The sequence below is a fragment of the Dendrobium catenatum genome, unplaced genomic scaffold (assembly GCF_001605985.2).
Source record: "Dendrobium catenatum unplaced genomic scaffold, ASM160598v2 fragScaff_scaffold_743, whole genome shotgun sequence".
In the NCBI taxonomy this organism is placed as follows: Eukaryota; Viridiplantae; Streptophyta; class Magnoliopsida; order Asparagales; family Orchidaceae; genus Dendrobium; species Dendrobium catenatum.
The window spans coordinates 582,475-594,766 of record NW_021319205.1 but is presented as its reverse complement, the minus strand read 5'-3'; the positions used below and the strand labels follow the sequence as shown (position 1 = coordinate 594,766).

At 34.8% G+C, this 12,292-nt stretch overlaps 1 protein-coding gene across 1 annotated transcript; it reads left to right on the top strand.

Moving 5' to 3' along the window:
- The first annotated feature begins 5,987 nt into the window (after positions 1-5,987).
- On the top strand, positions 5,988-7,568 carry LOC110097496 (fasciclin-like arabinogalactan protein 1). Its single transcript, XM_020823876.2, has one exon. The coding sequence runs from the start codon at positions 6,047-6,049 to the stop codon at positions 7,268-7,270; it is 1,224 nt and encodes a 407-aa protein (XP_020679535.1). The 5' UTR covers positions 5,988-6,046; the 3' UTR covers positions 7,271-7,568.
- The last annotated feature ends 4,724 nt before the right edge of the window (positions 7,569-12,292 follow it).

Below are 12,292 nucleotides of genomic sequence, written 5' to 3'. Positions count from 1 at the left end.
ATAGGTAAACCATCATTATCGCGATGAGTGAAAATTGAAGAGGAAAGATGTTGGAGTTTTGTGTAGTACTCAGTGGTGGAACCAAATACATTTATATATAATATCCATATTTTGATTTAAAATTTTTTCATTGTACGTTTCTCGTTTAATATTGGATTTCGGTATTCTCTCTCTTTAAAATCCAAATTCATCCAATGTAATATTTATTTAAAATATTTATTATTTTCTTTTATATTTATATTTAGCATAATCAAATAGTTCACAAATATAATATATATATATATATATAATGAAGGCTAAACTTATGGTACATTTAAATTTGGTTGATTAAAGGAGCATTATTGTCAAAAAATTATAATTGATTAGTTGTCGAGTGGGAACACGCGGGCAAGGGGAGCGGGAATCAGCAGTAGGGCTAGGGCACGACCGTACAACGCAGAATGATGGGTCTACAGACTAGTGCGGGAACGTCGACATGAGCGCGAAACGAGAACGTGCAGGCGAGGAAAGCTCAGGCGACGATGCCGCATATGAGGTGAGCGTGGGCTGCGGCCAACAGCCTTTGGGGTCGAGTCACTACTTGCAAACGAGTCCACAAGGGTTGAGCCGCTAGCGCAGGGAGTGGGTGTGCCAGTGCAAGGTAGTGGGTGTGGGATGCGGATACTGGCTGCGAGGTCAATCCGGATCATTTTTGGATTTCCGAGTCAACCCGAACCCTTACATGTGTTGTAAATAAGTCAGAAACTCAAAACCGTCCCGTATGACGAACGGGTTGACCCAAACTTGAAATTTTATGAGTCAGATATTGAGTCGTGTTAAATACTGACATCCTTAATTAGAATTGTGTTCTTGGACATTTTTCATAATGATACCATAAATGTCATCCTCTTATATAATATCATAATGAAACATTAAAAAAAAAAAGTTTTCAAGTAATTTTTATTAACTAAAAAAATTAATGCTTAGAATTACCGAATATTCAGAGGGCTCAAATCTGTTGAAGATAATATAATTTCTCTTAAAAATCATTTTCCATTAATGGTCTTTCTCTTCAAACTTGAATGTTCCACGCCACAATCACTGCGTGTTATCTCCGAAGATTTGATGTTGACATGAAAACAACTTACCTGAAGATTATGGCTTTTGTTCTACTGAAATTATTGCGCAGCTATTACTTAGCTGGCAATTAAGTGTCGGCCACCCTTTTTACCAATTTATTAAACACATTTAAGTATAATTTAATTAAAAAAAATCTTGTTAAGACATTAATTATGATAAAAATTTAACACGACAAAAAGATTATGTAAGAATATTCTGATAATTTATGTCACAACGATGGAAGTCTTTTGATACGCATTTAGATAGCGAAGTCAAAAAAATTTTAAAGGGGAGGCCAACTTTAAGATTACTTTAGCTGATTTTCATATTCATATTCAATTAATTAAGTTAATGTTTATATATATTATGAAAAATGAATATACTCTATGAAGATATGCTTGTACGAGAAATACCTGATGCGAACTTATCTAAATTTCGACTGGGGGAGGGAATATTTTAAGGGGGTCGAATTATTTTAAGGGGTCAGATACTGCAATTTTTTTCTCTTTTTGAGTTTTCAACGTAAAAAATTGAGTGTCATTTATGCTTTTTTCATTTATCTGTTCATGAGTTGAATATTTGTATAAATCTGCTGTATTATCACGAATATTATAACACGTAATAATGCTTAATATTATATTTATCTCAATTTGGTATATTGATATATTTGTAGTAGTTTTGAAAAGCTTTAAATGAAAGTTTAGAATGCTTTTATCTAAATTTAAATTTTTAGTATAAAATCCTAATTTTTTAATATGTGACAAAATTTTATGGGGTAATAATATGTTTTAAATTAGAATATCCGATCATATTTTTTATATTTAACCATTTTTTATTTTTATATCATTAAAAAAAAGAAAAGTTTTTTATTAAATACTATCTTACACATCAAATTCTATTAATATAATATGTCATAATTAATTATTTTAGAAACGTGAGAAGCATTCTTTAAAAATAATTTTTATTAAAAAAAAAAAAAAGATAGCGTGATGTTATTTTGTGATATAAGACATGCTTTACATTTTACAAAATCAAAAGACACGTCTTCTTCTATTTTATAAGATAATAATTAAGCTTCTTAACAAAATTATGTCAAATGTCATGATTTATTTTTCATTAGAAAAAATTATTTTAAATATATTTATATTTATTTTATGAGTCATATTATTCTTTAATATAATTAAATTATTAGAAAAGACGAGTAAGGCTTATATTGGAATATCTTTCTTAATGCTTTTTAAAGTAAAATTTTAGTAAAAAATTTGTACTAAAAGCTATTTTAAAAAGCATTAAAAAGCCCTCCCAAACAAACCTAAAATTTAAAAAAATACAATAAAATTATTAGACATTCATAATTATTTTTCTATATTATGATTACTTGTCATAGATTATTAATTTAGTTATATTTATGTAATAGTTTTAACTATAGTTGTATTGAAAAATAATATATGATGCACGCATGACATCAAAGACATGAAATAAAAATAATCCCATCTTTATATAAAAAATATCAGAATATTCTGGCATAATGTTTTTGCTATTGTATTAGACTAATGATGCAACATGCTGACCAAAGTGAGTTCATGAAAGTTTTAGCTAAGAAAACAATTGTGTCAAGATATCCTCTGAGTTTTATATTGGGATTGGTTTCAAAGCCTCAGGATTTGTGCTATGATTAATGCTATATATGATATTCTGAATGACAATAATTCCAACATAAATATAAGAGCTTTGAAGTCTAGATCTGTCAATATTGGACTTGACCCGAAAATTTCGGGTTTGGGTTGACCCAAAACCTAAGCAAGTCGGGTTCGAGTCCAGAAAATCGACCCATTTGCAAAACCGGGTCGGGTTCGGGTTGACCCGGCAACCCGGGAATGACTCGGAATGACCCTGAAATCGGCCCTGCCCGCTCTGCCCGAGTCTGCCAACCTGCCCCGTGCCCTGCCTGCCCCGGCTGTCTGACTACCCCACGACCCGCCTACCCGGGCTACCCGCCTGCCCCACAGCCCGCATCGAGTCCCGTCGCGTCACAGCTTGTATCGGCGTGTCGCATCAAGCCTCGAGTCGCCGCTTGCATCGGACCCGTTGCCTCGCCGGCACTGCCGCAGCTGCACCGCTGCCAACTTCTCGTTGCACTATGTGGGAACTCGAAAAATCGAACCGAAGCGGGTCGGGTCGGGTTGAATCGAACCCAAAGCGAGTGGGGTGCGGGTCCGGAAAATCGACCCGTTTGTAAAAATGGGTCGTTTGACCCGAACCCGAATAATGCTGGGTCAGTTCCGGGTTTGACCCAAACCCGACCCGTGACTCGAAATTGACAGGTCTATTGAAGTCTATTCTGATTTAAAATATATCAAAAAATCTCGATGTAATTCCTATCCCTTAGCTAATGTCCCTCTAACCAACGAGAAATTACTATTTACAGAGTCAAGATGTAGCTTTTCGTCCGGACTCCAATCAGGTGAAGCCACATAGGCTTTTTTGTGAATTCTCTCTCTTGTACACACATTGCGTACAATAGAGAGCAAAAAAATCACGTAGCTCCACCTGGTCAGATCCAAATGAAATCCGGAATTCGTACGTAATAATTTTTCCTCACGAACACAAGTGAGTGCCTTCAAACATGATTATCGACTAGAACAAGCAAATTACTGATAATTATTTAATCACAGTACCATACCATATGTATTTTACTTTTGAGTATCATTTTAATAGCTTGAGCTATCAGTGGCCACATTATGTCTAAAGAGGGTTAAGGTTTTCTCAAATCGGACCAACAGATTTGTCATTTTTGATGGGTTTTATCAAACAATTTTAACCAAACTTTGTTGTTTGGTTGGATTTTAAGCCACACCCAACCACTCTATTATTGCTTGTTTTATAACTAGCAAGAATAGGGCTAAATCCGAGTGAGCCCAAGTTGTACGAAAATTGATAATTTTATTTGGGCCGATGCCAAAATTCAAGTTCATGAAAGTATTGATTTGTTTCATATGACTGCAGTAGAAGATTATTTGGGATAATTTTCGTTCTGCTTTCTAAAGCAGTTTTTTTGAGTATAAAATTTTTTAATTTAAGAAATTTTTGTATAAAAAAGTTATTTTAGAAATTAACAAAAAAACTATCCCAAATAAAACTTTAAACTTTATTTGGGACTGTTTTCTTATTGCTTCTTAAAACAGCTTTTTAGTTTAAAAATTAAAATTTTTATACTAAAAAGTTGCCTTAAGAACCAGTAAGAAAGCCGTCCCAAACGAAGCCTTAGTTATTCTGATTGTAAAAAACAACTTTTTATCATAAAAAATTTAAAAATATAATGAGAAAATAGTATCCAAAGAAAATTATAATTGTTATCTGAAAAATTAAAAAAAAAATTGATAAAGTTATTCGAAAAAGACAAATTATCTCAAAGATTCAAAATCATTAAAAAATTCTATCATTTTTTTTACTTTTTATCTAAAATTTAAAATTTTAAAAACTATTATAAAATAATTGAAATCTATATATAATTAAAGGGTGATTTTTTTCAATTAAATATTTAAGATGGTTGAGAGCATATACTTGCCTTGCGTTGGCGGCTTATGAATTCTAATCATCTGAAAAGAAGCTGTTTTAGTCACCTGACGCTGCCGTCAAACTGAGAAATCATGTCCGTTGATTGGCATCGTCCTTTCTGGCTCCAACCCAGCCCGCACGATCCCGCACAGCTCCTCTGTGTCGGTGGATGGTCGACAAGTTTATCAGTACGCTATGCATAGAAATCCTATCAGTAGCATCGCCCGTAGATACAGCACGAATCTTGATGAAGCAATTAAGCTTAGTTTAATGGTGGATATTCAACTACCCATAGGATTTGCTTGTGTAGCTCAGGTAGTAGTATAATTTTCTCTGTCATATCCTCCCCTCAACCATTTGCCTGCGGTGGCGTTTTTGCATATACAGCTGCATGAAGTGGGGCCCACCACGTTCTCGACTTGCTTTAAACAATGCACTTCCCCTTCTTTCAATTTACGATTCTGTCCTCCCCAAAAGAGCTAAAAAAATCTATTATTATTCCTTTATTATATATTCTTTAATTTTCGTGCATAAGAAATTATGGTGAAAAAACGCTATGTAAATACTTGTTGAGGTCTTAATCATGCAAAATTTATTAAAAATACCCCACAAAAAATCTAATTAATATTTACAATACAAGATAACATGCAATTAATTTTTTGTTTGACAGGACCTTCTATATTAATTGTTTATTAAATAAATAAATATTAAAAGTCAGTGTAAAAATTTATATATTAATAACTCAGACCAATTTAACGTGTAAAAAAAACTATGGGTTGATAGCATTAGTCATTTGGGACGACTTTTTTATTGCGTCTTAAAACAATTTTTTAATATACAAATTAAAATTTTTATTAAATTTTTTTTTTAGAAATAGTAAATAAGCCGCCCCAAACTAAACATAAATCTGATAACAATTTTAGTTTACTTTTGTAAAAAAAATTATATAATTTGAATAAAATGTTATATAATCTAATATTTTTCTTACATGAAGTATTTAAAAAAAAAGGGAGATTTACATACATACCACTTAATAATATGCTATTTACATATTTAACACCTAAAACTTTAATATTACATACATACGACCCATAGTTCATTTTCATACCAAATATAAGTGGTAGAAATGAAATATATGAGAGGTAGGAAAGAAATATAAGTGGTATATTTGATATTAAAATAATATAAGGTGACATTCATGTAATATTAAAGTTTTAGTGTTAAATATGTAAATAAGATATTACAAAGTGGTATGTATGTAAATTTCCCAAAAAAAATTTACCCCTCCAACCCTACTCCGGTTGTCTCCTTCTACTACTTAAGGCTACATCTCCTCCCCGCGTCTGTCTCCTTCGTCGTCTCAGTCCGCTCACACTAAATTCCCTCCAAAATGCGGCGGCCGTCTCCACCTCCTTTCCTCCTCCCCTTCCTCCTTCTTCTGGCGGCCACCTCGCCGTCCGCAACCCACGGCTTCAACATCACAAAAATCCTCGCAACCCACCCCGACTTCTCCACCTTCAATCACTACCTCACCGCCACCCACCTAGCCTCCGAAATCAACCGCCGTCAAACCATCACTGTCCTCGCCATCGACAACGCCGCCATGTCCCCTCTCCTCGCCAAACACCTCTCCCTCCCCACCCTCAAAAACGTCCTTTCCCTCCACGTCCTCGTCGACTACTACGGCGCCAAGAAGCTCCACCAGATCACTCATGGAACCGCCCTCGCCTCCTCACTCTTCCAAGCCACTGGTGCTGCCCCCGGCACTTCCGGCTTCGTCAACATCACCGACCACCGCGCCGGTCTAGTATCCTTCTCCGCTACTTCCGATGATTCCTCAGCCCCTCCACCTCCTTCTTCAAGTTTCGTCAAATCCCTAAACGAGCAACCCTACAACCTCTCCATCATACAGATCAGCAAGCCCCTTTCATCCCCGGAGGCCGAAGCTCCCGCCGCCGCGCCCGCACCCGTCAATCTCACCGATCTAATGACCCGCAAAGGCTGCGCGCTCTTCGCCGGCCTTCTTTCTGCCGATTCCGACACGCTCAAGACTTTCACGGAAAGTGCAGAAGGAGGGCTGACAGTGTTCTGTCCGAGCGATCCTGCCGTCAAGGCATTTTTGCCCGTGTACAAAAATCTCACCGCCGATGGTAAGGCCTCTCTCCTGCTCTACCATGGATACCCCGTTTACAGCTCTTTGCAGGGGCTTAAATCAAACAACGGCGTAGTGACAACGCTCGCCACCGACGGTGGAGCTAAGAAGAACTACAATTTCACGGTACAGGATGACGGCGAGAAGGTAACGCTCGAGACAGGCGTAAGCACGGCAACCATCACATCGACGTTGATTGATCAGGATCCCGTGGCTGTTTACGAAGTCGACAAGGTGTTGCAGCCGCTGGAGCTCTTTAAACCGGAAGAAACGGAAGCGCCGGAGCCGGCGCCAGCGAAGAGCAAAAAGAAAAAGGGGAAGCAGGTTGCGGAGACACCGGTGGACTCGCCGGACGCTGCGCCGGCAGATCTGGCTGCCGACGACAATGCCGCTTCAGGGACCAGGTTCGTGTTCGCCGGCGGCGTTGCCGCCGTGTTGTTGGCCGTGGTAGTTATCGCTTAATGAAATTACTGCATTTGATTTATTTTTCCTTTTTGTGGATGGTTATTGGGATTGATGGATGGTCCGTAGCAATAAATGATTGAAGGGGAAGAAAGAGGAATGGCACGTGGTTGCACTCATTTGATCATTCGCTGTAAATTTGTTTTTTTTTGTGGAAGAATTCTGTATTGTTGTGATGAAAATGGTTTTGGGAATTCGTGCTAATGATTAGGTGATTTGGTGTGAGAGTCAGATCAGAAGGAACCAAGATGAGCTAATATTATATAGGCAATTACATCATATGGATATGGTAGCTTATTTTATTATGGATGGTTATGTAATTTTGCAAGTGGTACTGTGGATATGGGAGGTTGGAACAATGAATGCTATAAGAAAGAGGGAGGAGAGGCATGAATTGCATGTGGGTGCTGTCAATTTATCGCTGTGAATATTTTCGGTGATTGAAGGTTTCAATTTGCAAGTCAATACAGTAATATTTGACCGCTGTATTTGACCGCTGAATTAATATCAGTACAAAATTTTAAATTTATTTTATTTAAAAAAGCTGGTCATATATATATATATATATATTGAAAGCTAGAATATATGCGATGAAAGAGTTAGAAAATTTTTAATCTTAGCCTTTTAGGGATATCCAGCACACAAACAGAAAAGAAAAAACACTATAATTTTTACGTGAGAACTCTTAAAAAGGGAAAAATCACGGTGTCACACCCAGTTGAAAGAATTGCATTGATATTTGCTTAAATTACAAGTGGTTGACTCGACCCTGAAATTGAGGATGATTAGATTACAATAATCATCTCCCGGTTTGATTATAATATTTTTACTTTGAATATATTATTATTTGATAGGATAAAAATTCAAGAACTACTGCAACACTAAATGATAAAAAAGAAAAGTTTGTAAATAATTATCCCAGAGTTCTCATCCTATTTTTGTTATAAGTGAGGTTTCCCCTCAATCTTGGCTTTTCACTTCTAGAACTAATGAAATAATATATGGCAAAGGGGTTGCTTATTACAAATGCATCCATGAAGTTGATGTAAACGAACTTTTGAGATTATAGTAAAGGTTGCCCCTATCCCATAATCATTTTTCATAGACGATGTACAACTATTATATGCTAGAATGTTCATGGTCATAGAGAGACAATTTTTAATGTCTTAACCTTGCATAAAAGTCCCTCACATATACAGAAAAAAGAAGAGATGTATGAAACACCAACTTTTTTACATGAGAAATCACAAAAAAGATAAAAAAAAAACCCATAAGATCTAACCTAATTAAAAAGATTTCATTAGCATATATTGTTAGTTACAAATTGTGCCCTTTTTATAATTGGTGGAGGAATTAATACAATATAGTAATTATTAATTATTGAGGATTGATTCTGTAGTAAAAGTTGTAAGAGACTTGAGGTATTGGAGTTGTCTTCAAGGGATCATTTGTTATTTGTTCGGTGTTTCTCCTTTCAAGAAAGGATACTAAAGGACAACTAATCTAATATAAATCTTGGTGTTAAAATCAAAATTTTGGTTTAGTGTTGATGTATGCATCGACAATATGAGCGATGATGTATATCAATCTTGGTGGCAATGTAGTTCGTGCATGTCAACCTTTAAGATGAAGTTATAAATCAATCATATAAGTGATAACATGCATCGATATTGTTGGGGATGGAAAGCGATGAAGTTAGTGGGAATCAATGTTGGTGTTGAATGGTTAGGAGACAATAGTGAGATAGCAGTAATTGGAAGGCCAAAGATAGATGATGGTGATTAGAAAATTATAGTCAGATGATGAAGGTTAAATGATCGTACTTGGATGAATATGTACGGAAGGTCATAGTTAGGCGCTGACTATGGTCAAAGGATCATAATCAAGTAATGGTGATCAAATGATCATAACTAGGCAAATTTGGTCGATTGACCATCATTGATCAAAAGTTGTCGGAGGATCATAATTGAGGGACAAAGGTCAAATTTGAACTATAGTTGGGCGATGTTGGTCGAAGAATCATAAATAGGTAATGGTGGCTTGAGGAATATAGTTAGGGAACACTTATCGAAGGATTGTGGTCGACTGAAGGTTGTTGGAGGATTTTAGTCGAGTGACAATGATTGAAGGATCATATTCAAATGACAATGGTTGAAGGATATTAGTCGGGTGATAGTGGTTGGGTGACAATAGTTGGGCAACAATAGTCAGATTATCATAGTCGGGTGATGATGATCATAATCGAACAATGTTGGTTAGAATATCATAGTCGAGCAAGTGTTTAGACGATGGTTGTCTATTGGTGGTGGTCAAGATATTATAAGAGTGATAGTGGTCAGATAATTATTTATAACCATAGTTGGGTGAAGGTGGCTAAATATCCATATTTGGCTAATGGTGGCTCGATGATTATAATTAAACGATGACATTACAAGAATTCTAATTGAGCAATGGTACTTGGAGAACCATAATTAGAGGATGATGGCTAGAGAACCATAGTTCTTCAATGGTGGATAAATCACAATTGGCCAATGGTAATTGGAGAATTGTTGTTAGGAGACGATGGATAGAGGACAATATTAGGCAATGATGTCGAATGATAGAGGTCTGGTGACATTGGTTTGACAAGAATGGTTGAGTGATGGCAATACAATGATAAATGTTAGGCGAACGTAGTTAGATGGTGATAGTTAGACGTCGATGATCCATAAATGATGGCCAGACTATAATGGTCCATAAATGGACTTTTAATAGCAATAATCGATAATCGGATGGTGGGGTCGTTGTTTGGTAGTGGTCATCAGGTGATAGTCCGATAGAGCTCTAAGATTCTTCAAACTTCTACGCTTTCTTATTTCTCAAGCCCATATGGTCTCCTTCATATAGAGTATATGAGTGAGAAACTATTTCTACTTTTTAAAAGTGACATATTTTATAAATATAGTTGAAATAAAAAATACTCCATCAAACAATCTGTATTAATTCCCTTAATCATACATCATTTTTTCAACATTAGCTGTCTTAACAATATCAAAACTTTAATCCATTATTAACAATGTGCTCATAACATTGAGATCTACAATATGATGATCATTAATCAGAACCTTCATAGCAATTGCATAGGTTGCACCATAAATCTTACTAGAATTACACTATATCTTCCTCTAAGTAACACTGAATCCCAACCTCCTAACCGACCCTTGTGCCTTGTTGCCATCTTATTACAACACATTTCTTACATAAAAATTTGTCTATTCTGGTGATAAAAACTGAGACAATTGGCTAAGGTTATTTTTTAGACTTCTTATTATTTTATAAAGTTATTATAGAGAAAATAATTTTTTAAAAATATTACAAAAAATAACTTCCTAATATAATTTTTTTAAAAGCAATGATTAAACAGAAATTATAATTACAATTTATAAAGAAAATAATAAGAAAATTATTCCAAATAAAGTCTACTAACTTCACTCAAAACAACTGATTAATAAGGAAAAACAACAGTGTGCATTTATTAAAGTAAAATTCATAAATTGTAAACACAAACTAGAAGTGCACAGCATTTTATTTGAATATAAAAAATATAGTTTACAAATCAAACTGCCTCAGGTAGAACCAACCCATTCAATTTTAGCCTTATGTTTTTACATGTGCGTTATAAAAAAAGAAACTATTATCTGAATTTGTTTTATTTGATTTAGTTAAAATTAATATTTTTGTTTGATTTATTTAGTTCAATTAAAATGAAATAAAAGTAAAACAAAAGTTCATAAATATAAAATTTAAATAAAACTTTTTTTAATTGAATGGCCTAAGATATACCTTACAAGTTTTAGTTTGATTTGATTATGAGTTTGCAAAGACCCAAATCTAAAAATAAATCAAATCAAACTCAGCCAATTGAACAATATTTTGCCAACCACTAATTATTAATTTGGAAGAAATACAACAACAATAATATCAGGCCTTTGTCCCACTACGTGGGGTCGACTACGTGATTCATTTTTCTCCATTGTGTCATGTTAAAAGTCTGAATCTCGTTTAAATCTAATATAGCAAGATCTTTTCTAATATTTTCTAACCAAGCATTTTTAGGCCTACGTCTACATTTCTTAACATAAGTCAAATCTAATACATCTATTTTTCTAACTAGATCATCGGAAGGCCACCATTTTATGTGACCAAATCATCTAAAGTGACTCTCTCTAATCTTATCTTCCACTAGAGCTACTCCAACCTTTTCATGTATATGATCATTTTGTATCCTATCTCTAAGGGTAAAGCCACTCATCCACCTAAGCATCCTCATCTATGCAAAACTTATCTTAGTATTATGCTTCTCTTCTAATGGCCAACATTCAACACCATAAAACATTGTAGGTCTCACCACCATCTTATAGAACTTTCTCTTACGTTTGAGGAGAACTATTCTATCACACAACAAGCTCAATGCATTCCTCTACTCCAACCATTCAACTTGAACTCTACTGATAATATCCCCATCTATTTCACCAACATTCTGAACAATAGATCCAAGAAAATGAATAGAAAAAATTAGCATGAATAAATTATATGAGAAAATTTATGCAAAGAAAATTTTGACATTTAGAGGCAATTTGATTTGCTAAAAGAAAATATAAAATGTAAAACAAAATTTAAATATCTAGTTTGACGACACATGCAATCTAAAATTTCAGTGAGCTCTTTTTACACTCTAGATCATTTTTTGTGTTATAAACTTACAATTTTGATCGAATTATTTAACTGCATTAGCATTGTCAACCATTGCCACCCTTCGCCAATCTACCATCACTGGATCGCCTGTTGCCACCGCTCACTCTTGACCAATTGTCATCCACCATTATTAATCACCACAATCATTTTACTATATTGCATTCATTTTACTTCAAATTGAGCACAAAAAATAAAATCTCATGTATTTCTTTTACACTCATCCAAATAACTTCAAACATTTCAAATACACTACATTCTGCATTCATTTCTCAACAAACCAAACAACCC